Source organism: Moschus berezovskii, chromosome 15, assembly GCF_049115385.1.
Source record: "Moschus berezovskii isolate FMDL1 chromosome 15, NW_MosBer_1.0, whole genome shotgun sequence".
In the NCBI taxonomy this organism is placed as follows: domain Eukaryota; kingdom Metazoa; phylum Chordata; class Mammalia; order Artiodactyla; family Moschidae; genus Moschus; species Moschus berezovskii.
In genome coordinates, this window is record NC_142474.1 from 66,679,961 (window position 1) to 66,706,601 (window position 26,641).

Consider the following 26,641-nt stretch of genomic DNA (forward strand, 5'->3'; position numbering starts at 1 on the left):
CATTCTACAAAAGACCACTGGGGGGCACACATAACCCATGGCCCTTGTCCAAAAATAAATGATGAAGTAAAAAGAAAATCACATTCTATGTGAGAGGTTAGTTGACTTTTTATCAATTATCACTGTTATTTGGTAACTGAAAGCGAGCTCCAAAAATATTAACATTAAGAAGAAGAATCTTTTCAATCCTAATAGACAATACTATTTTAAAAATCCTATGTACTATTTTGGGCTTCCCTGGTGGTTCAGATGGTAAAGAATCCGCCTGCAATGCAAGAGATCTGGGTTCAATCCCTGGATTGGGAAGATCCCCTATAGGAGGGCATGGCAACCCACTCCAGTATTCTTTTCTGGAGAATCCCCATGGACAGAGGAGCTTGGCTGACTACAGTTCACGGGGTCACAAAGAGTTGGACACGACTGAGTAACTAAGCACAGCACAGCATACAGCACATGTATTAACAGCCGTTAAGTTACATACTCAACACATAGAGAAAGCACACAGCCAGAATCGCTTCCTATCATTTTTTTATATTCCCAAGGAGTAGCCTCCAAATTATTTTTTAATATAAAAAATATTTTTTTAAATTTCAGTTTAATTCCACATAGTCCTATGGAACAATATTCCTATGAAAGTATATAAACACTAATTTGCATTCAGTGTAATATTTTGTTTATGACAGTGAGATGTTTTGGTACTATGAGAGTCTTCATTGAAACAAACTTTTAGGAGAAGAATTCATATTAGGAATCAGAATCTTCTGATACCATGACAACTTTGTGTTGTAACAGTGAATAATTTAAACCCATGTAATAAATGAACAAACATACACACAAATAATAAACATCCATTAACTGACGGATGGTGCAGAAAATAGCAACGTTTTTGAAACCTTAAAAGAATTTTCAAATCAAATTTTCAAGGCTTTTCTCAAAAGTTTAAACTACTTTCAACTCCAAAGGAAACTTGAAGGGATCAGAAATTTCTGTACCAACCTTCCTTTTGCTGATTTCTGAAGTGGCTCTTTTAAGGTTCAGTGACCTTGAAAACCTCAGGGCCTTCACTGAATCTTTCCGAGAGATTCCAGAAAAGGAGTAATATCTCTTCGCAGGTTTCCTTGTCAATCTGTCTGCCATCTCAGTCCATCAGAAGGCAAAATCCACAGTGACTCAGGTTCCAAAACTAACTACAGGAAAAAAAAAAATGATCCCCCAAACCCAGATACAAGACCTGTATTTTGCTCAGTCCCCTAGAAAGGGCAACAAATGAGAAACAGGTGGGAAACACAGGAAAGAACCCTTTCCATGGGGGAGGCCAAGGACATGGCTTCCTCTGCACTATAGGAAAACACCCTCCACCAGTTAATCAGGCCAGAAATAGTTGTCAGGAGTGACACAGGGTGTAACAACACACCTAGGAGTCAGCAGGGTGAGTAAACACAGCAGGTTCAAAGAAGTCTCTTTAACTCATTCCTTGCCGAAACAGACAGCTGGTTCCAGGACACGATGGAGCACCAACCCCTACTTCAAAGTCAGAGCCCTCTTATTTAGCAAACACTGTTTTCTAAATTCCTTGAACATTCTCTCCTTCCAATGAATGAAAACTGAAGCGATCCGATGCCCAAATACTCAGAAAAGTATAGGACAAGAGAGTCACAGGAAAAATGAATAGGAGTCTGGAATACCTGACCTCTGCCCCAGAAAGGAGAGGAGGGTGTTTTACGTCCTTTCCAAAGGCACAATAATACCTTCAGTTTGTTTCAAGTCCAACTGAATGAAGCTTGAGTGGGAGGAGGGGGCAGGAAAATCAAAGATGAAAAATCAGAGAACTCAATTACAAATATTCACAACACAATGAATGCTCCTGGCATGGTTAATACTAGAGTCTCCCACAAAACTCAATGCTTTGGGACACACACAGCCTAACCCAAGGACTGAAAGGAAGTACAGTCAAGGCAATATTTTTAAATTTAGCTCATAATCCTAAGAGTTCATTTTTGTAACAAGTGGTGTAACATTATCGTTTTTAAAAACACACATATACCAACCATTAAAGAAACTACATAATTGTAAAAACTACATAACCAAACATTAGATTATACCAGAATATATAGCTGGTAAATCATACAAGTATAAGAACTTTAATGGGGACAATACTAAACAAAGCAATCATCTGCTATGTCAAATGAAGGTAGAATTATCTTTACTTAAGACTGCTGCTCTGTAAGAGGGAATGTCAGAAATGGCACACAAGATTAGAAGTACTTTCATCTTCCTGTTTTATGATGGATGGTGAAAAGTAAGCATTTGTCTATTCCCTTCAATATCTCATGCCTGGAATGGAACGGGTGCTCAAAAAGCACATCTGAGCTAAATTAAAGAAAATGATACTGTTATTAAAAAAAGAAAATGTAAGCGCAGCTAGGTTTCAGTCTCAAGTTCCTAGAACTGAGAAATCTCTGCCAACACTACACACTACTGCTAATAACAAAATGCCTGAGAACAGTCAGCATTTGACTATCCCCTTAAAAAGAAGTGTTGCTTAATATTTTATAAGAAATTAAGCAATCTATTGGGCATTCCAATGGAGGGACTATCAAAATTCTGAAATACAGGATACAGCATATAGGATCCCGCTATTTCAGGTGAGTTTCTGATTCTAACTGTGTTTTTATTGTATTAAATAAGCTCTTTCCTAGGAGGCAATCATGTCTGGATCATCTAAGATCAAATGTTTACAGCATTCACACATTTCTGTGCATGTCTTAGAAATAATACTACCACCGCCTTGTGTCTGAGGCATCATCTCCCTGAGCTGTCTCTTTATAGCCTTTTACATTCAGTTGTTTTCCTTAATATCTAAACCTCCAGTTATTTTAATTCAAATGTTTTGACTCAGAAGAATTTAAGGAGTTTCTTTTCCACATTTTAATACTAGCTTCTAATTAAAATGTTACTAGTATTTTCGGAAAAGGCAATGGCAAGCCACTCCAGTGCTCTTGCCTAGAAAATCCCATGGATGGAGGAGCCTGGTAGGCTGCAGTCCGTGGGGTCGCTAAGGGTCGGACACGACTGAGCAACTTCACTTTCACTTTTCACTTTTACACATTGGAGAAGGAAATGGCAACCCACTCCAGTGTTCTTGCCTGGAGAATCCCAGGGACAGGGGAGCCTGGTGGGCTTCCGTCTATGAGGTCGCACAGAGTCGGACACGACTGAGGTGACACAGCAGCAGCAGCAGTATTTTCCATCACAGTGAAGGCAAGCAATAAGATGAGGGTGTACACTCTTGGAGGAACCAATAAAGGTGACCAGGTTAGAATGATTGCAAACTTTGCCACATGGAAACAATATTTGTCACACGCCTTTAAAAACCATCTATTCTATGTAGTAGTTATTTCCAAATTCATATCTCCAACTATGATCTTCCCCTTGAGCTTCAGAATTATATGTCCAAAGGCCTACTTAGCAGCAGCAGACCTACTTGACATCTCTGTTTGGATGTCTCACAGGCATTGCAAAATCAGTTCAGTGTCTCAACAGGAAGGAGACTGTCCACAATCCTGAATCCTTGTGACATCTTCCATGTATGTGAAATGGAACCTCTGTATCCCCACCTTGCTCCAGTTAAGATTCTAAAATCATTCTCAATATATCTTCCTTGCCCTCATTCCTCACACCTAGAATGCATTCTTCCCAAATCCACCTTCTAAAATTATACCTCTGTGTCACCTCTCAGTTTGACAGCTTAATGGCTTTCTATTGAATTTAGTAGCTTAATTAGCCCTCAATACCCGCCTTCCTCTCCAACCCCACCATTTCCCCTCTCCCAGCTGCTCACTGCATCCCAGCCACACTCATCCCCTTCAGATCCCGCAACCTTTTTTCCATTTCAGGTTGATGCTCCCTCTGCCTCCAGCTATTTCCAGATCTGCTCCTTCTCAGTCACTGAAATCACCACACCTGTGTCCTGAGAGCTGTCCTTCCCTCCTATGCTCCACTACAGCCCAGACTCACTGCCTTCAGAGTCTCTTTTTCTCACTGCAAGGAGAGCTTTGTGAGATAAGAGGATATCATGCCACAAATATGCCCTCAGAACCTCCATCTGTTTCTCCAGTATATTAGAGACTGAAAAGCGTTTGTTGAATGAATGTCAGAAGGATGAAATGAATGAAGAAATGAGTGAATCTGTAAGATCTGCTTAACCTTCGTTCAAACAGATGCTGTAGTTTTAGTCTTATATAGGAACATGGGGCATCAATAATTGTGATAATAATCAGTCATTGTGATAATAATCATTGTGATACAATTACACATGACAAAACTCTTGGCATTTGAATATTCATATAAGAAGATTACATATAAGTAGTCTGACAAAATTAAATATAGTAGTTAAAATCAATATATTTTTACTAGCTAAACTAGCCTCTTTCTCCAACCCCAACCAGCAATTAAAATGTTTGTTATCTGAGGCCAGGCAGGATCCCAAGGAAGTGAAAGAGATCTGCAGGTTTAGAAAGGATATTTGGTTCTCCCACTTCTCAAACCTAAGACACTACCATACCCAACTCCCAGGGTTCACACACAGTTACATCTCTATCCTGCTATAGTATGTAGCATATGAGGGTTCAGTTCTATTAGTTGACTTATTTTGGAAATATAAGAGGGTCAAAGGATTCACACGTTTCCTATTTTCTTCCTTTTTTACTACACAATCCAGGAAGGGGAAAAGATGGCTACTTTCTACATGACTTCTATCCTTTATTAACAGTTGCATGAATGAATGGGATGATCGTGTTTATCATTTATAATTACTTCTCCAAAATTATTCAGAAAATATCAATGAGGAATAAGCCAACAGTCATCTACCTTCCTCCTTTTTTTTCCTTTTTGTGACGATAACAGTTTATTGTATACATGAAAAGTTGAATTTTATACATTGCACTTGAGATATGAGAGAAAGGAAAACCTACACAAAACATTTTAAAAGATGAAAGTTGTTATAAAATACCTTTTCAAAGCATTTATTCAGGAGCACTTGTTTTGAGATGTGCTGTTTTTTCTGGAGAACAGTCGGTGTTGGCCAAGTAATAATTTAAAACCATAAACAAGGCCTTCCTTCCCGTCCTTCCCGTCCTTCCCCAGCTTGAGATGTAACTGACATATGACGTTATGTAAGTTTAAGGTGTACAAGATGTTGATTTGATGCACTGATTGATTGCACTGATGCACTGATTGCAGTGATGCACTGATGCACTGATTGATGCAAAACAATTACCACTGGAGTATTAGTAACATTTGCGCCACAGCACATAATTACCATATCTTTCTTGGGTGAGAACATTTAAAATATACTGTCGTAGCAACTCTCAAGCATGTAATACAATATTACTAACTCTAATCATTATGTTGTTCTTATTCATCTTAATTGTGTACCCTTTAACCAACATCACCCCTTTTCTCCCACCATTTAGGCCCTAGCAACCACCATTCTTTTAATCTCTGCTTCTGTGGGTTTGGCTATTTTTGGTTTCTATATACAGATGAGATTATACAATACATATTTGTGATTCTGTGGCTTATTTCACTTAGCAGAAATTCCCTAAGGTCCACCCACGTTGTGACAAATGATGGGATTTTCTTCTTCCTTATGACTGAATAATATTCCTGTGAGTGTATGTGTAGTGTAAATGCTCTTTTATCCAATCATCCATGGATGACACTTGGGTTGTTTCTATATCTTGGCAACTGTGGATAATATAGTCTAATGAACATGGGAGGGCAGATATCATTTCAAACAGTGTTTTCATTTGATTTACATAAATACCCAGAGGAAGGATTGCTGGATCCTTTGGTAATTTTGATTTTGATTTTTTGAGAACTGTACATGCAGTTTCTCATACAGCTACAGCGGTTTCCATTCCCATCAACAGTGAACAAGGCCTTGGTCTCCCTTTGCCCTACATCCTCACCAAAACCTGCTGTCTCCCATCTTCTGATACCAGCCACTCTGACAGGTGCGAGCTGACACTGTGGTTTTGAGTTGTGCTTCCCTGATGATCAGTTATGTTGAGCACAAGTTTGCATATTTGGTGGTAATTTTGCATGTTTTCTTTGGAAAAATATCTATTCATTTCCTCAGTCCATTACTTGACCCGGTTGGGTTTTGTTTTCAGTGTTCTTTTTTTAGTTATTTGAGTTATTAGATAAATGGTTTCCAAATATTTTTTTCCCATTCTGTAGGTTGCATTTTCCTAATATTGGTAGTTTCCTTTGCTGAGCAGAAACTTTTTAATTTGATATATTCCACTCATTTATTTTTGCTTTTTTGTTGCCTTTGCTTTTGATGTCAAAACTTTTGATTTGGTTTGTTAGAAAATAACCTATTTCCCCCCTTAACTATCCCTGAGCATCTGTTTCATACCAAGTTCTCTTCAAATTGATAGAAATACTAAAATAAGTAAATGATAATGAATATCTATAGAAATTCTTTTTATAAAACAAATACCTAAGATAGCCCAGCTTATATATTTGTTTTTGAATGGCTGGTTGCTTGCTTGCTTGCTAAGTCACTTAAGAATGAATAGTTTCCTGAATTCAAAGATGGTGGCAGCAACAGTGATCAAGGATGATCAAATTACCATTTCCTGGGATCTTATTTTTGCCAAGCACAATGCTGAAACCTTAACACAAATTCTCAGGTTTAAACTTAACACAAACTTACAAGATAATACAATTACTATTCACCATTTAGAGATGGGAAAACTGAGGTTACAGAGATTAAATACTTTGCCAAAGGTCATAAAGAAGTCAGGATTTGCCATAGGTCATTAAGAAGTCAGGCCAGGATTCAGACAGGGGCACTGTAGCCTCTTAGCCACCCCCCAGCAGCCACCCCCAAGATGCCCCTTGCTGATGAAGCAATAGAAAAGCAACATGCAACAGACCAGGGAACCCAGCCCCAGCCTACCAGTAACAATGATAACTGACCCCCACTCCCCCTTACTCACCAGGTGGCCCCAGCCAAGCTAAATTCTCAAAGCCTCCCCCAGGAAGGCTACCTAGTCATGATTCCACAGGCAGCCCCCACTGGCAAAAGTCCTACTGCTTCCATCCCCCTCAGCTAACTCCCCTCACCCACTACCACCTCGGATACACCTGGCCCTGTGCTCCCCAACCCACCCACCCACAAACTAATGAGCAGTGGGTGAACCAGTACTCACGAAATAATTAAATGTTGGGAAATAATCCCTTTGAGTTAATTAATTAGCCATTTGGTGCTCTGCTGGCATTTAATTTAAATATTTTCTTATTTAGAACTTAAATAAATCCATTTAGGAGGAAATTAATCAAGTCATCTAGTTAAATGAAGTCAATTTATACAAATTATTTCCATTTCAAGTTAGCAAATTCTTTAAATCATCGCTATGTCAATTCACACTAAAGTTTTGTTTTTTTGTTTTTTTAAAAGAAAAAAAAGGATGTTTCTCTTGTAATCTAAATTGAGAACTGAATAATGCTCTCTTCATATTGGAATTAGGCAGAAGGAGAACTACGGAGAAATTTTAAAAAAGAAAGTAACAAAATCTCCAGTTATTCACCTATTCCACCCTCAGAGATAACTGTTTCAATTGGTCCCTTAAAACCTTTCCAAAGATGTATAATTGTTTTCATTAAAATTAGACTATATTTTCAATGCTGTTTTAATCTGATTTTTAAACAATTTTATATCAGATTCACACATTTATCTGTGCTTTGGTTCCAAATATTCACCTGCCAAACTGACCCTCCAGGGCACCTCAACCAGCTAAAGTCAGGACTAAATCCTGATCCCCGAGCTGGGTTCCCCACCCACCCACCGAACACTCCCAACCTTGGGGAATAATCCCACCATTAAATTTACCTATTAAGCTACCTCAGATCTGCCTACCTACCTACTTCCCACTTCACCACCAGATCCAACCTCCATCTATCTCCCATCTCCCACAAAGCCCACCAACTGGCCCCCTTGGGTCCACTATGCCTCCTGTTCATTCATTCCTTTTTAAATTTTTTGCCAAACAACCCAGTTTGTAGGATCTTAGATCCCCGCTCAGGGATGGAACCTATAACTCGCTGCTTTGGAAGCACAGAATTTTAACCAATGGACCATCAGGGAAGTTCACCCATTCATTCTTGACACATTCAGCTGGGGATATTTCTCAAATGTAAATCTGAACACATAACACTTCCTTGTTCTCACCTGGCTGTCCTTCAAATTCCAGCTCGCTCACATGTTTTTTAAGTATTGTTTCCCCCTGAGCATGGTCAGGGGACTTTATCACGTATTTCACAGGACCGTTCCTTTTCCTCAAAATCATTATCTATCAGTAAGTCTGACTCTCATAATAGATCCTAAGCCCCAAGAAACCAAGAACTATATCTACTTGTGTGTTCAACAATGTACCATGGCACTAAGCACAATGTCTGACACACAATAGAGGTGCTCAGTCGATAAATAGGTTAAATTAACTAAAAATAATTTTTAAAAATATATATCAAAAGTCTTATCTTTCAAAGGAAATTATTACATGTGTTGTCTTTTCATTATTATTATTATTATTATATTATTACTATTATTATTCAGCACCCTAGTTTGAAAACTTCTCCACTTAAGCTTTCTTCAACAGCAGGAGGGGTACTTGGCTTTGGTTCAACAATGCTGTTTTAACTTGTCTATTCCACAAATGTCTCTGTGCTAGCTTCCACAGACAGGTGGAAATGGTTGCTTGTCCACAATGCCAATACATTTTAAAGGTTTTTTTTTCTCAATATTCTTCTACGTTAGGACACTGACCAGCCAGACTGTTCCCCCAGAGAATCCTGGCTTCTTTCCAACAAGCAGCAGACAGACCACTCCACAGCAACCAACCCCTCGACAACCTGGACCCCATTCTAAACATACAAACTCTTCAAAGAGTTGAAATTGCCATCCCATCCAACGCTTCCTACAAAGAGCTAGATATGGATAAATGAAAGCTATTTCCCAAGGTCATCACCAAGATAGAACCACATGACATCATCCTTGGTCAAAACAAAACTACACCCCAGTATGACAGAGGAAATGCTTGATACCACATCTTAAATCACCTTCAATACCGAAGACTTAAGAGAAGACAATGCTGTGAGTGAGAAAAAGACTCTCTTCCTGCTGACTGCTCCCCGACAAAGCATCCTTCCCCAACTCTAAATGCAGATCACTTCCACCTGAAATGTCCATTTCCACTCTTCAGTCAGTGTAAGGTGCCAGCTTGCAGGAAGAAGTAAATGCCCAGTATTCTTACCCAGACATCTATGTACCCAGTTTCCTAGAGTTTACAGAGGGAATGACAGGAGGGACAGAGAACTAAGAGAAGCTCAGAGATAGTAAATAATACATAATGGAGAGCAAATCAGGAAGAAATTCAGACAAAACAGTGCACCATTCAGGAAAGCTCGAGTTACAGCTGCTGTCAACTGTGCTAGAGAACGGGTGAAAGCCACTTTGGTGTTTCACAATTTGGCAGGATGTCAGTGAGAAGACTGAGAATCAGATTCTGAGAGTAAACAGACCAGTGTGACAGCACGTGCAGGCTGACTCTCTATCCTGCCTGGAAGAATCAATGTCCAGAAGAGAACACACAGGGCATATCCTCATGCTCAACGTAACTCTAGAATATTCTGTGTCTTAGGAAATCAAACCTACTCCAAGAACCCAAGACAACCCACACTCACACCATTTTTAATACATCTGGGTAAGCCCTGGTATTGGAATCAGATAGGCACTAAATGAAAACTTCTCAGTGCTATGCATTGAACTTTAACAACTAAAGGATAGTGACCAAAATTACAGCTAAATAGATACTTCAGTTTCCTTCTGTGACCATTTGAATTATTTCCTCTTAATCCTAATTTGCCTCTGTTAAAAATATTTTTTCATAATTTTACAAATTCAATGACCAGGTATAAAATCTGTATCTCTGAGTTTGCCCTTTTACAGAGACTGCCAGGCGGACAAGCCAATGAAGTCTTGTCTTCACAGTTTGGTAGCAAAAACAGCACCTGGGGCACTTGAGGACTTGTTGCTCAGTCACTGAGTTGTGTCCATCTCCTTGCAACCCCAGGGACTACAGCACACCAGGCTTCCCTGTCCTCCGCTATATCCCGGATAGCGGATCCCTCAAACTCATGCACACTGAGTCAGTGATGCCATCCAACCATCTCATCCTCTGTCACCCTCTTTCTCCTGCCCTCAAACTTTCCCAGCATCAGGGTCTTTCCAATGAGTTGGCTCACTTGAGGGGTGGAGGGTATAAAATGCAGGAGCCCAGAGGAGTTCCAAAAAACAGGACTTTTTTAAGAGGGATTGTATTATTTATTTAGAAGATTGCTTTTCTAATCTAAAAGCAAAATAGGTGTGAAGATCCTTAGTCAGAGAACCTGCCAAAAAAAAGTTGAAAACACTCCAAGGCGATCATACAGAATCAAATTTCAGAACCATGGAAAACAGCCATGCAGCTGACTACACACAGTCCCTCACTGTGAATAACTTTATCACTTCAAACAATACACTTTTCTTTGAACTCAAAATAATACAACAATCAGCCAACAACACTTGTGTGGTGCTGAGATTCTGGCTTAGTTATATTGTTTTAGTTACAACTTAAAGTGGGTCCATGAAGATGCTCCTTCAAAAACTTAATTCTACACATACACGTATTTGGGTTTCTCTTATGGCTCAGATGGTAAAGAATATGCCTGCAATGCAGAAGACCTGGATTCAGTCCCTGGGTTGGGAAGATCCCCTGGAGAAGGCAATAGCTACCTGCTCCAGTATTCTTGTCTGGAGAATCCCATGGACAGAGGAGACTGGTGGACTACAGTCCATGGGGTCATAAAGATTTAGACACAACTGAGTGACTAGCAAACATGAATGCATGCACACATTTATAAGTATTTTGGAACAAATAAAACAATGATTTTAAAACGATTTTAGTCAGTGGTATTTTTCTCTTTGAAAACTAAATTTAATCTAAATGATATAAAGCTGTCTGAAAACTTATTTCTCTTACTAATATTTTAAGTATTTCTTTCTCAGGTTAAAAATATATTTTTTGACCTACAAAGGATATATAAAAAAAGATACCAGAAAATGCAGATTCAGCATCATCAAATTTACATAAGAATATAAAATCTAAAACACAGTTTATTAAGTGTACCCTATGATTTTAATATGCAACTGTTTTAGATCAGTTGGTCTTATTCTCTCTCTCCTCTCCCTTTCTTCTTTCTCTCCCCCTGCCCCCACCTTCTCCTTCTCTCCTTATCTCTCCCTCTCTCTTCCTCGCTCTCCAAATACCCACCAAAAAGGCCATATACTGGGCCGTAAAATAAGTCTCAATAACCCAATAGCCAAACACCTACATCTCACTACTGACTCAGAATGTGAACTGTGTCTGGAGTGTGAATGCTGATGGGGTTGCTTCATGAACCCGCCAGGTGCTATGTCATCCTGCTCCTATGGCAACCGCGGTCCCGACAACATACCAGGGTGAGACACAGCACGGAGGCAATCTCAGATTGCCAATTCTCTCTCCCTCTCTTTACTTGGACATAAAGTCAAAATGTAGAGTGAAAAGGCACCAACTTGGGGGAAACCTACATCTGTGCTCAACGCAGAAACGAAACAGTTTTCAATATCCTGTAATAACCGATAATGGAAAAGAATAACGGGGAAAAGATAACGGGAAAGTGCACAAGTGTAACGGAATCACTCTGCTGTACACCTGAAACTAAAACAAAATTGTAAATTAACTATACTTCAATTGAAAGGAAACAGGTGGAGCAGCAGTCATGCTCAGCAATGCCGCTGGGGGCAGGGACACACCCCGGACCACAGGGCCTCCTCCACAGAAATCCAAGAATCCAAATCAGGAAGAATGAACCAGCACAAAACTCCCTAAAACAGAACACTGTGCAGTTCTGTCAGCAAAGTCACCATCAATGGACATGGAAATATATTTATAAGCAACTCCAAAAAGGCAGGCTACTACTCACTCCCTCCAATTTAAGAGAAAAAGTGTGTGTGTGCCTCAAGGAAAAGAGTGTCAGGAAAAGCAAAACCCACTCAAACAGCAGCAGTAATGACCTTCAGGCAGCAATGGGGTCACGGGTACCTATGTCCTTGCCGGGATTTTTCTCTTTCTGCACAAGAAGCCATATTATCTTACAGAAGAAAAACAAGCAAAAAAAAGAAAAGAAGGAAGAGGAAGGGAGAAGAAAAAATATTAAAAGATCAATACAACATTAGCTCATCTCTTTGCAGCATTATGACTGGGAAAGGACACCTCTGTAGTTGTCTAAGCTCTGGAGCTGAGCTGCACAATAAAATGACTATAATTTGAGTCTTGAGAGGGGCTTCTTCATGAGGATTGCAGCAAAAGGACTTGAGAGCCTCTTGCTCCTGGAGCCTTATGAGAAGAACTGACACCTGGAGAAACAGCAGCAAATCACACATGGGCAGTAAAGTTCTGTAGTTTCAACACAATGTGCTCCCAGCCCACGGGAGCTGCAGGGGACAAACCCCACTATGGCAGGTGCTAGTGAATCAAATATCCTTGACGTTACACAATACCTGGAACATGGAAATTTTCCTTTTCCTTAAGATTTCAAGAAAACACATAAGACACAGCCGGTTCTGAACCAGGCACCATGCTAACTGTCGGGAACGCAGATGTAAAGAAGACGCAGCAGCCCACAGCCCAGGAGGCAAGGGGCCAGTGCTTGCAGTGATCACCTGGGAGGAACAGGAGTGATCGCTGGGAGATTTAGTTCCTTGATCCCATGATGTAACATCACTGTGCAGCCTACCCTGAGCTATCACAGGCTGTGATGAACAGGTGAGGATGTGGCCGCCAGTCCTCCCCATCATCTCACTGCCAAACATGAGGGGGCGTGGCCACAGCCTGCTCAAGTCAGCACCTCATCCAATCAAGAATTTTCACTACTTCAGTTGTATCACGTGCAATCTCTTGATCAAGCCTATTTTTAAACTCTGGTAGAGTATCATATTATACATATTGCCAGCTGCAGAATTGGTATTGCTTATCTCAGCAAAAGAGATTGTTTGCATGGAAAGATCAATGGCGCTCCTTAACTTTCTAATACTTCACACTTTTTGAAATGTTTGGTTTTTATGTGATTATACTTAAAACGTTAGTAAACACTGAAATAAAATTATATTAACCAGCTGCCTAAAAAAAAGTGGGGGGGGGGGGCCACGGGGAGGAGGATTGAGAGGGGCGGAATCTGTTAATTCCTGTGCCAGAGCCCAGCATCCCATCATACTCCTAACACACTGTGAGTCATTCCTCTGCCCTCTCCCTCAGTGAGGACAGACAGGAGGTGAATCCAGGCCATGGCTTAAGTGCTGACAGTGAAGATGGTGTTGGAGTATGACAGTACTCAAAGAGAAGCTACAGAGGAAAGGGTGGCTTACTGGAAGCCAAGCCCACTGGGAGGACGCTGGAATGCAGCCACTGGGATCAAAACAGAAATGGTGATCATAATGACAGGCCTCAGTTGTCAAGAAAGATGTTACGTTCAGTGAAAATAAGGGGGGAATGGCATGGAAACCTCTTAAAATGTTTCCATTTAAAACGCTGCAATTTTAAAATTCCCAAAACCTAGTATTGAGTCCCCGGGGTTCAGGAAAACGAAAGATTCATGATACTTATAATAAAACAAACAAACCAGTATGAGTGGCCCAAATGCTCTTTAAAATATGTGAGTCTGAAATGGAAAGGAAAGTGCTCCCCTCCACCCACACCCTCCCCAGTCTTCACAAAATGCACCGGAGCCGCTTCCCTGGACGTGAACTCACTCTGTCTTTGTCGTCTGCCACATCACAGAGGATGTCGTCGAGATCCAGAATTCCTCCATCTCCGTGTTCCAGTCGATGCACTTGTATCCAGTAGTTTGGATCCTGTATGAGAGTATACGGCAAATTAGCACCACCAAAAGGGAACGCAACGATTTAAACTGGGATAAACTCCTGCCATGAAAAGGAAGTGACCTCATCAACAATACTGCACTTGATTGAAAATTCAGGTGGCCCCCTATGTTTTGTTGAGTCCATTTTGCTTTTTTTATGATGGAGTCACTCATGAATGTACATCCCTTTGGCTCAGACACCGATATATTATTGTGATAGGAGCTGCAGAAACCAGCACAACTCACGGCACACAAAATAGTAATTCCTCTGAAGTACGCTGAGTTTCCCAAGGTCCAATATGAAATACTTAATAATCTCCCCAATCCAATCTATTGAGACATTCTAATAAGCAAGCAACACATACTGTGTGTCTGAAAACTCATGTTGCAGCCTATCTGAAGAAAAGGAAGCTGTCTGCCTTGGTGGTTCTAAGTAATCACTACAAACAGGTCTAAAATATACTGACACAGAAAGAAGACTGTTAAGACCACAAGTGAACAAAGCAAGCTCAGAACTGCGTGTGTGCTTAAATCTGTTTTATAAAGACAAAATTACATACACTCATATGTGTGCATAGAAAAATGTCCCCAGATATACACACCAACATTTTGATATTTATCCCTGAGGGGTGGGGCTGGGGAAGAAGGAAGACAAAGGAGTTCATTTTAAGTGTTACACACTTCCTACCTGGGTGTGTGTGCATACTTATGCATGTACACATATACACATGCACACACACACATGCACACATACACACACAACATATATGCTGCTGTTGCTGCTAAGTCACTTCAGTCGTGTCCAACTCTGTGTGACCCCATAGACGGCAGCCCACCAGGCTCCCCCGTCCCTGGGACTCTCCAGGCAAGAACACTGGAGTGGGTTGCCATCTCCCTCTCCAATGAGTGAAAGCGAAGTCGCTCAGTTGTGTCCGACCCTAGGAATATAACATCAAAGCAAGTTCTAAAATGACATGAGGAAAAAACATAGCTGTTTTTCAACTTCTACAATCATTCTCATTTGTATATTCAAAAATGAAAATACACAAAACTGTAACCTTTGCCATTAGCTACTGAATCATCCATAGCACAGACTTACTAATAAAAAGTTCAGTTCACATTAACACTCTATTTTACTAATTTAAACAGTGATGTCAGGTATAGCTCTTTCTGCGAGGAAAGGCTGGGGTGGAGGAGGCACAAGATTAATGACAGTTATTAATAAAAACACAGACTATGGACTCTACCCCATATCTACTGACTCAGACCTTCCAAGGGTGAAGCCAGGGAATCCAAATCCCTCCAAGGGAATCATTAAAATGGAACATGTATTATCAATCCCTGTCACTTATTAACCATCACAGAAAACAGTTCAGGTTCCAGTTCTCAAAGTTATTAAACATGACCATAGAAACCACTATGCCAACACTCCCCAGTTGCTCTGCATGCACTCTCATTTATCTGGACTTCTTTAAAAGGTAATTCAGGGAATCTCCTGGAGGTGCAGAGGTTAAGACTCAGCACTTTCAGCTGGGGAACTAAGATGCCACACGGCCAAAAAATTAAAAAAGAGAAAGAGATTCAGTACTGAAATCAACTGTTCATCCAGAACACAGACAATAAGCTTGTAGAACACACATGCTGTGCGCACACCCACACCCACACCCCCCACACACACACCCACACCCCTCTCTTGGCATCCCCTTCATCCATGGGCCTTACTCAACTAATTCCCTGGTTATATTAACAATGTCACCTAGAGAGTTCTTCGGAGAAGGCAATGGCAAGCCACTCCAGTACTCTTGCCTAGAAAATCCCATGGATGGAGGAGTCTGGTAGGCTGCAGTCCATGGGGTCGCTACAAGTCAGGCATGACTGAGCAACTTCACTTTCACTTTTCACTTTCACACATTGGAGAAGGAAATGGCAACCCACTCCGGTGTTCTTGCCTGGAGAATCCCAGGGACGGGGGAGTCTGGTAGGCTGCCATCTATGGGGTCGCACAGAGTCGGACACGACTGAAGTGACTTAGCAGCAGCAGCATAGAGTTCTTAGGAAACCCGCTGCTGTTAGTCCAGCCAGGCTCCAGAATGTTTCATTTCTATATTTGTTGAGCTGTTAAAGAACAAAGTCCTGAAACAAACTGTACTTCTAGTCTTCCTTCCCAAGTGGTATTCACTCTGCAAGAGAAATGGGGAAGAATGAATAACCCGGGGGGTGAATAAAGAGAAGGTGGTCCTTCTCCATCATATCCAGCCACTTATCACTGATCCACCCTGTCCTCCGCATCCCCCAAGCAGGATGACCTAACCAGCTTAAACATCCACTTTCATTTCCGAAACACTTCTGTGCACACAAAAGCAGCACGTGTACGTACTCAGTTGTGTCCGATTGTTTGCAACCCCATGGAGCCCACCAGGCTCCTCTGTCCATGGAATTTCCCAGGCAAAAATACTGGAGTGGGTTGCCATTTCCTACTCCAACACAGAAGCAGACTGACCTCTAAAATGTAGCTTATAAAACACATTCTTAAAGCCTCTTGACCCTCCTCACTCTTTCCACATGAGATCACAATCTACTGCCTTTCTATAACATTTGGAGGTACTCCCTGGAAATAAATTCCCTCCTAAAGATTTCCCAATCTCTTAAATTGATACTGGAGAACCTACCACAGTCCAGCCTCCTTCGCACCACCTCCCCTCTCGCAGCCTGCACTGTGTCCTGTATAAATGCACCCCTCCCCACTGTGCCCAATGTTTGCAGTCCCACTTACCGCCAGGCTGACCATGTCCATCCCTCAAGACTCCTCAGCCATCCTCTTCCCCAAGAGCTTCTCCTGACTGGAACATCCCAAGAAAGGTTAAAAGTCTATTTCTAGCCTTACTGTTAAAGCTCCTAAAAACCACTAACAGTATGATGCAAACTAGCATATATCGGATGGATAAACAACAAGGTCCCCTTATATAGCATAGGGAACTATATTCAATGTACCTGTGATAAACCATAATGGAAAAGAGTATTTTTTAAAAAGAATGTATATATATATATATGTATGACTGAATCAGTCGTACTGTAGAAATTAATACAACAGTGTAAATCAACTATACTTTAATGAAATTAATTTTTTAAAACCATAACAGCATGGATAATAGCACTCAGATGTCAGCTCAGAGTCTTCAAAAGTTGTTAATACTGTATTTTTGCAGATGCTAAAATAATTGTATGAAATCTTCTATGGACCCTACTTTTGTCCTTGAGCTACCACACTTTGATCCTCCTGACAGCAAAATTATTTTAAGATCTGTCATCTCAGATTCTTCTCCTATAACCCCATTCCAGTCAGGCTTCCTCCCCACCACAAGAACCAAAACTGTCCATTGAGGTCACTAACAGCCTCCATGTTGCTAGTGAGTTCTCAAGACCCATCTTCCTTGGTCTATCAGCAGAATCTGACACTGCTGGTCACTCCCTACTCCTTGAAATATTCTCCAAAGTTGGCTTATCATCCTTCAACTGTCTGATCAGGGTGTGTCCAATTCTGAGATTCAGTTGTTGACTCCTGCCTCCAGAGAAGTTCTGATTCAGCAGTCAGCTATGCCAAGTAGCCACGACAACACCATGTCAAGGCATTCATCAAGCTGGTACTTATTAAATGTCACTCTGTGCCATGTGCTGAATGGAAACAACCACTTGGAGAGAAGGCACAGAGTGGGAATCATCAGTAATCCTAACAGAGCAAAGGACACTAAAAAAAAGTCAGATCTGAGAAGCACACATGAAAATGACCTCCTCACACAAGAGTATAAAAACCAGGATGTTTTTTGCCACTGAGAAATACATCTCCTTGGAAGAGCTGTCTCTCAGGAGATGTTAACTGACAGTCTTCATCCACACAATTCTCTCTAAATACCCAGAGGACTGTTTTAAGGAAAGGTCAAGTACCCAGGGGAAAAACTTGTTTTCTAAACAAGTTGGAGCATACTCATTGATTCCACTTCATGGTAGTTTTCACTAAGAAGTCTGAAATAATTAATAGCAGAAATCATTGCTGTCCTGGCTATAGAAACTTATACATACAACTAAACAGAAAGCAATGATAAGCCACTTTTAAAAATGCCAGAAACATTAATTCTACAATCAGTAGACTTGTCATTGGATTAAAAAACAAACGTGACACATATTCAATTTTTTAAAAGGTTTCACTTACAGTATGTGCATATAAATAACCAAATATTTGAATAACAATAAGTTTACATTATGATGAAGAAAAATCCAGAAATGAGAGACAAGGTTCGGAACAAGTGGCTGGATAGAGGACTCCCAAGAAGCAAGTGTCCCTGCCAGGCAACACTCCCCAAGATGGATCCGAGCCCAAAGAAACCAGGAGACAAACCCACACACAGAATCACTGCTTCTCACCCAAGATGACTGGGGGAAAGATGGAGGGGATAGTTCCATGATCAGATAGAAAGAAAGCATAGAGATTTCATAAGATGCAAACTGTAGAGAATGCTGATGTCACTCTATCCCAGGACACAGGAAGAGAAACAGAGGAGGGAAAGTCATAATGAAAGAACGATTCCTATCCAAACTTTAAGAAATCTCTCACCACTCCACAAAGAGCATCGCCACACTGTTCAGTTCCTCAGGCTTTGCGACTCTTTGTGACCCCATGGACTGCAGCACGTCAGGCCTCCCTGTCCATCACCAACTCCCAGAGCTTACTCAAACTCATGTCGATCAAGTTGGTGATGGCACCCAACCATCTCATCCTCTGTCATCCCCTTTTCCTCCCGCCTTCAATCTTTCCCAGCATCAGGGTATTGTCCAATGAGTCAGTTCTTTGCATCAGGTGGCCAAAGTATTGGAGTTTCAGCTTCAGCATCAGTCCTTCCAATGAATATTCAGGACTGATTTCCTTTAGGATTGACTGTTTGGATCTCCTTGCAGTCCAAGGGACTCTTAAGAAACCACACCATACAATAAGGTAATGAGCTTTTTCAAGCGGTGACACACAAGTACCACATATTTTATGCCCATGTGAGTTTCAAGAAAAGCATCTGCAAACAGAAATGGTATCCTACTCTTGCCTCAATCACGGTGTATAGTAATGGTCTGCTGCTGCTGCTGCTGCTAAGTCACTTCAGTCGTGTCCGACTCTGTGTGACTCCATAGGCGGCAGCCCACCAGGCTCCCCTGTCCCTGGGATTCTCCAGGCAAGAACACTGGAGTGGGTTGCCATTTCCTTCTCCAATATAGTAGTGGTCTATATCCTGTCAAATCTTCAAAGGAGAATAGACTTGTAAAAGTATGACTAGAAAATTCAAATTGATCCAAAAAAAATTTGAGTATAAGCACTGACAATCATGACCTACTGTGAAAAATTAAAATTTATCAGATAAGGAAAAAAAACAACAAACAGTTAAAAACAGACAGACCATGGGTCATAAGAAAATGAAACATAAAAATGATTTGTGAAGGTTAAAGAAGGAAAGGAAACATGTATACCTACGGGTGACTCATGTTGATGTATGGCAGAGGCTTCACAATATTGTGAAGCAATTTTCCTCCACTTGAATATAAGTAAGTTAAAAAAATGCTTTGTGAGTTCTGAAGAGAAAAAGATATGTTCAGTGAGAAGATTTGGGAAACGTTGGTGGTGAGGTTTTAGGAGAATCCGATCCCAGAAAAGGGTGTTCAGCTCTGAGCAGTTATAAAAGAAAATAATATGACATCAAACATCACATTTGTGTGTGTGTGAGAGAGAGACAGAGAGAGAAATCCAAGATGTGGTTGTGAGAGAGGGAGGCAAAGCACACACAAGACAGTGAAACAGGGTTAAATCTTCCACACTAAGTCAAAAGACAGACAAAAAGAAGTAACACAACTGTTCACAGAAATATGGAGAAGTATATGGAAAGCACCAGGGACAAAGTTGGAAAAGACAATCTCTCTAGGAGGTGCCACTCTTTTCCATGAGAATCCTGGTAGAACCACTTGATTCTGCACATCTATAGTGTTCAGAAACCAAAAGACAACAAATTGTTTGAAAACATCCTTGAAATAATGGGCATGGTGGCACAGGGCTTCACGGTGAGCATTTGTCCATCCTATGAGCCAAGGAAAGTTATGCTGCAGAGGCAAATGAAGTCACTGGTAATGACATCACAAATAGAAAGCGTATTCTCTTTAAAGTCGGTAGAAGAGCAATAGAAAGTCAGTAGGATTGATGTCTCATGCTAGATTATCTTGGTAAGTATCTTTCCAATCTACTTAAACCAAAAGCAAGAAACCTTAAGTATGTTGTAAAGTTCTCTTTTTCTTTTTTTTAATGAACATTGGTAGTTCAAGATAGACATAATATAGTCCTCCCTCAGTATGGGGTTCCAAGAGTTATGGGGACATCAAAATCCACAGATGCTCAATCCCTGGTACAAAATGATGTAGTATTTGTATATAACCTACCACCTCCTCCTGAATACTTTAGATGATGTATAATACCTAAAACAATGCAAGAACTGTGTAAATAGTCATTTGTGTGGATAGCAACTTCAAGTTATGCTTTAGGAATTTTCCGGGATTTTTAAAGACATTTTCAATTGAAATCTATAGATCAACTGATCAATCTCTGCCGCCCCCTTTTTCACCCCAAACCAAACCCAACACTCATGACACCACCTTACCACCACAACACAACAGAGCAGACCACAAACCTGCTGCCTCCCTTGAAGGCTGGATGGCTTCATTTAATATGTCGATCCAAAAAGAAAAAGGCAACCTGAAACCAAAGGTGAACTCCAACCTCAAGGAAATAACTGTCTGGCATTCTGCTTTATTACAACCAGCACATAATCACTCTACAGTCACACATTAGCCCAGTAATATAGGAAATCAGCCCATGACTGACCTGTGACATTACTTTTATAACAGCAAAGACATCACCCGAGCCACAGATGCTCCCCAATTCCTGCTCCACTCCATAGAAATCACCTAACAGAGATCACAGAGTTGGCTTGGGGCAGACCCAAGGCAAGAATGAGAATGTAGTAACCCCCAGTTAGATCTGCATTACATTCATGAGCACTATCTAATGTGATGGAAGGGTTTATAACCCCTATTTTTCAGACGAGAAAACTTGAGACTCAGCATAAATTGCTGCCAAGAAGTCACAACTAATAAACGCTATCAGCCAAGACTGGGCCCCAGGTCTGCCGATGATACCTAGCCCTTTCTCAGACCCACATGGGTGGTTCCAACAGCAGCATCACAGTTGTTCGTCTTCCTACAGCCCCTCCTCCCAATCTCTTCCCAATAGCATCAATTTTTAATGTTTTGCATAGTGAGTATGTCCGTAAAATATTTATTTTAATAAAAAGGTTTTGATTGTTTAAAAAATCAAGTTTGAAAAACCACTCACCAAATGGCTGGATGGCATCACCAACTCGATGGACATGAGTTTGAGTGAACTCCGGGAGTTGGTTATGGACAGGGAGGCCTGGCGTGCTGTGATTCATGGGGTCACAAAGAGTCGGACACGACTGAGCGACTGAACTGAACTGAAGTATTATATTACAGTTTGAACCTCATCCTAGTTGAAGTAGTGGTTCTCTAAGTAGGATTCCATCCCAGATCACCATCGCCTGACTACTAGTCAGAAGTTCCAAATCTCAGCTCTGCTGAATCAGAACTTCTCAAGGCTGAAATGCTTTGTATTTCTTCTGGGTACTATTATTATTATGTTTCAGCTCATAAATTCATGGGCTAATGCTCTCATGAACACTTCTTTTCTTTCCCGCACCATGTGGCATGCAGGATCTTAGTCCCCTGACCAGGTGTCAAACCCGTGCCCCCTGCAGTGGAAGTGCGGTGTCCTAACCACTGGACCACCAGGGAAGTCCCATGAACGTTTCTTAAACAGATGTTTGTTACTACATCTTAAAAAACATCACCAAGAATACATGTATATACATTTCACATTCCTGTGATGATCACATAGATGGTTATATATGTATTCACAGTCAGTGTCAGATACAAACTCTTTCTCTGAGTCATTTCACCTCAAAGCTCTCCCGACACTCAAACATCAACCTCTGTCACTGCATGTGACTTTGGGAGCTGAGTTCCCCAGGGGGCTTGTTTTGATTACTTGCCAGGAAATTATAATGCAGTGAATAAAAGGATGTTAATTTGGGAATAACTGATAACTGAACAATATTTTTATCAAGTCCTATTTTAATTCTAATCTATGAAGCTTATATCCCTTATCTTCACCCTAAAATCAACTTTTTGTCTTCATTCCTACTGACAGTTCCATCCTCCTCTGAATTAACCTAATCAAGCCGTAAACCTCACCTCCCCACAGGAAATACAGGGGACAGGAAATCAAGTCAAATGACACCACAGGGAAACAACCAGACAAGTCCAGAATATGAGACCTTAATAACACAACTGCACTGATTTCTTTCTTTTAAAATGCACGTTGTCTAATATCTAGATGCAATGTATGATACTAGAGTGGATCCTGCATATGGAGAGAAATTTTATAAAAAAAAAAAAGCTGGGACAATTGAAGAATCTGTCATATTGTGACAGAATTGATAAAAGGAAAATTTCCTGGATGTGATCAGTACGTGACCCAGGAATTAAAAATGTTTGTCTACATGGTCAAGATGTATATAGGAAATCAGATGTTTTAATAAACAGTAGTACAAAATAGGAAACCAGCTACACACCCAACAATTAGAAATTGAGGACACATAATCCTTGAAACACTGCACAGTAATTTAAATGCTGTGCACGGAACACCATGAAAGGTAGCATCTCATCTTTAGTCTGAAGCGAGTGGACTCTGCAGCCATAGACGATGGGAAAGAACTGCTAAACACAATGGGCCACCCTTCTGATTTTCCATAAGAAACATATATGTGTAATTTTATAAATTTATCACCTTAAGTAAGAAGTGAACACATCCCTTCCTCTTCCCTTCCTTCTTCTCTTGTCCTCAATAATGGAATCACCTTCTAACTCATCTCACTGCTTCCAGGCTGCTCTCTTAATCCTCTCCACATCCTTAGACTGCATTCATCTTCACAAAACACCTATTTCATCATGTCCCTGCCCTGTGATGAGTCACTTCCAGTGACTCACTACATCCTAAACACTAAAACCCAAAGTCCTCGGCCAAGCACTCAACACTCTGTTCAAGCCTGTTTTTCTGGGCTTTCTGTGGATCCTACCCCAGGCAGCCAGAGCCAAGCCCAAGACAGAGCAGGTGCTCAGTAAACACTGGTTTCTTCCCCTCCACACAGCTGAGAGCATTCACCCCATGATTCCAGTGACCCAGGCTGTCTGTACCTCTCCCGACCGAGATCATAACCACTTCCCCTGTGAAATGCCCTCCAACCCCAAGGTGTTCATCTAGACCACAGATGTGTCACAAAATAGCCTATTTCCTTGCACATGCATGGTGATATTTTTTATCTCTAGATAAATTCCCCAAATGCAGGGACCATCTTCTTCTCTTTAGCACAAAACAATGAACAAAACACCATGCTGTTACACAAATAATGTATACAATATACATAAAAAATAACCCAATTGGACAAAAAAGAAATTTCAACAAGACTTTCTCGGAAAACTAGAATCCACAAAGAGGCTTATGCTCCCCTAACCACCAAAAGAAACCCCATGGACAAGGGCCCCTTGTTGGGATCAACGCCCCCTTCATCCTGTATGCTCTGACTTCAGAGCTCGCTCAGGAACCTCAGTGTGACTATCCTGGCTGACACTCCAGATGGCCTGAGCTGTGGGGAAAGAAGCCTTCCAGGTACTCTATCCTTCCAATATAAAGGAACCAAATTTCCTGCAGAAACGCCTTCATGCTTACTTGCAGAGCTGCATCCCCAGGACCGCTGGCCTGGAAGACCAGGCAAAAGTGAGTTTATGCTGGTCACACCTGCTTACAACCTAGGAAAAGGAAAGCCAGACAACAGCTTACCAGGACCAGCCATGTTCTCCCCGATTACGTCCTGGTGAGGGTCAGGACGCCCAGGGCAGAGGGTAAGCAGTACTGTCACATGATGGCCCAGAGGCACCAGGGAAGGGCGTGAGACAATACATGAGGCTGAGATCCGAAAAACAACATGGACCTACAGGAGTGTTCTCCCCAACCCCAAGCCTCTCCATCCAGGCCTGGGGACCACCAGACATCTGAAGGTGGGCGCCTGCCCTGCGCCTCCCTGGGCCTCCCTAACCTTCCCCTGACTCCACAGGGGGCCAGCCGTAGGGCCACTCATGCACAGCGATGGTTTTCAGGACACTCATTCGAGGTAAGCGCTTCCAGCTCCATGTGCAGGTATGAGGCCAGGGGAGCAGGAAACCCAATTTGTCTGAGATCATCAAAGAGGAAAGGAAGTTTCAACTCAGATGTCACTCTGACTTCTCAGTGACTGCTGTGCTCTTTTGGACACACTGCCTCTTGGACGAGGATCAAACAGATTTGTCAGGAGGACACATGAGGAGAGGAAAATCTGATCAGCATAGAGTCCTCTCTTTTCTTTCTTTCATTCTTTTTCTTTTTCACTTAGAATGGAAAAAAATAATAATAATGAAAAATATATAACCCAAGTCTACATGTATATATAGACTTGACTAACTTCAGTATAAAGAAATAATGTTTTACCCCCAGTGTTACCTATAAAGACATATAAATTTAAGAAGCATGTCATCCCAGCCATGCACCTGGAAGTGCTGGATTCCAAGCTGCAGGAAAAAAAAAAAAAAAACCATAACCATTAAAGGGCTTCCCAGGTGGCGCTAGTGGTAAAGAATCTGCCTGCCAATGCAAGAGACATAAGAGACCCCTGGGGTCGGAAAGATTCCCTGGAGGAGGACAGGGCAACCCACTCCAGTATTCTTGCCTGGAGAATCCTATGGACAGAGGAGCTTGACAGGCTACAGTCCATAAGGTTGCAAAGAGTTGGACACAACTGAAGCGACTTAGCACACACATACAACCATTAAAACCAGGCCTCAGACCCCTCAGGGCAAAGACCCACCCTGGGACATCAGCAGCCCACAGCACCTGTGCAGATCAGGCAACAACTGAGATCTTCTAAAGTGAACTGGGATGCTGAATGTTTTTCTACTGTTTGTAAAGAAATAAGCAACCTAAGAGATCCTCAAGGTTCTCACCCAGCTTCACAAAAGAAAAATCTCCCCTCTCCTATTTACTCTCCAGCCAGCCAACAAGAGAGGCTGACTCAGACCAAAAGGAATTTCTCTGACAGAAAGAAAGCCTCCCTGAAACCTGATAAACTCTAATAGTGCAGAATTCTAAAACAAACCAACCAAATTTGACCCCAAAGCAGCTCTCCACTCCCCCATCCTATGACTTAATCCAAAAACCACCTCCCAGTTTTTCTTTAAAGATGTTATCTCAAGTTGCTTAAAAATCCACAAATAATACCTTACATCTGGCAGTGCCCAACTGGACTGAATCAGAAGAATGACTCGTGAACTAATAGAGGAGACTGAGGAAACGGTGGGTTTTAGATAACTTGCACCTACCTGGAGCCTCCTTTTTAGGAGTCTGGGCACACAGCCATCCAGCCGCACTCTGTGGCCCCTATACTCAAACGCGGCATAGCCCTTGCTGCGCGGGGTCTGGCGAGGAAGGCCACAGCACCGCCACATCACAGGGGTGGCCCCGAGGTGGGGGACAGCAGATGCTGGTGCTCAGAACGCGGCTCCAACTGCAGGCACTCGGGAAGGTGGAGGGGCCTGTCCCAGTGTTTCCTGGGACCGCTGATGCCAGAGGTGGAGCACCCTCCTCCTCCTCCCAGGACACTCCCAGCATGGGTCCAGGGCGGGAGCTATGATGGTATCTTCAAAAGATGTGCCAGAGACCAGAGTCCTCTTGGAGTCTCATTACCATGGACTTATTTGCACGCGAGGAACATGCACCAGCTTTTAGGATGATTTTCAGCAGAGAAGAGAGTGACAGACAGACAAAGAGCACACAGTCACCACAAACACCGAGACCCAGGCCAGTGAATCCACGGGATGCCCTTGTCACTCAGACTTGCTGTAGCTCGTTCGTACCCTCCTGGAAAGCCACCCCCACCTTTTCCCCCGTGGAAAGCTTACCCAAACGTCAATTCCTGCTAACATCTACCTCTGCACACCATCGTCTCCAATCTCATTTTGTCTCCTGCCCTATCTCTCCACGGCACTCACAACAGTGTCTTGAAGATGTGCATGTTTTACAGTATCACCCTAATCAAGCCTCAGGACCTGATTCACACACTCATGGAGCATCTATTCAACAGCAGGTACTGAACAGACACAGGGTTACAGCAGCAAATGGTCCCTAGTCCCAGGTCACTTAAACACAGCCGTACTCCCCAAAACTCATCAGTATGTGTTACTGGCGATCTCATACCAAAGATCAATTTGTATTCCTTTACTAACTCATCTGTTTCCAAGTGTGTTGGCACTTAAAATTTTTCCTTGAAAATCCCTAGTGTGACTCACAAACTTATCTGGCTTCCTCTGGTCAATTTCACATTCATTTCAAATGAGGGAATTTGAAAGAAAGGGGTTCAAGATACTTTATGAAAAATGTGAGCAG

At 41.7% G+C, this 26,641-nt stretch overlaps 1 protein-coding gene across 11 annotated transcripts in view; it reads right to left on the reverse strand.

The window, feature by feature from the left end:
* PARD3 (par-3 family cell polarity regulator) overlaps nucleotides 1-26,641 on the reverse strand; it is a 601,533-nt gene that overhangs the window by 489,160 nt on the left and 85,732 nt on the right. For all 11 annotated transcript variants that reach the window (XM_055428032.2, XM_055428014.2, XM_055428024.2 and 8 more), the window contains exon 2: nucleotides 13,901-14,002. In XM_055428032.2, the coding sequence (XP_055284007.1) occupies nucleotides 13,901-14,002 (102 nt within the window). The remainder of the gene's footprint in view (nucleotides 1-13,900; nucleotides 14,003-26,641) is intronic.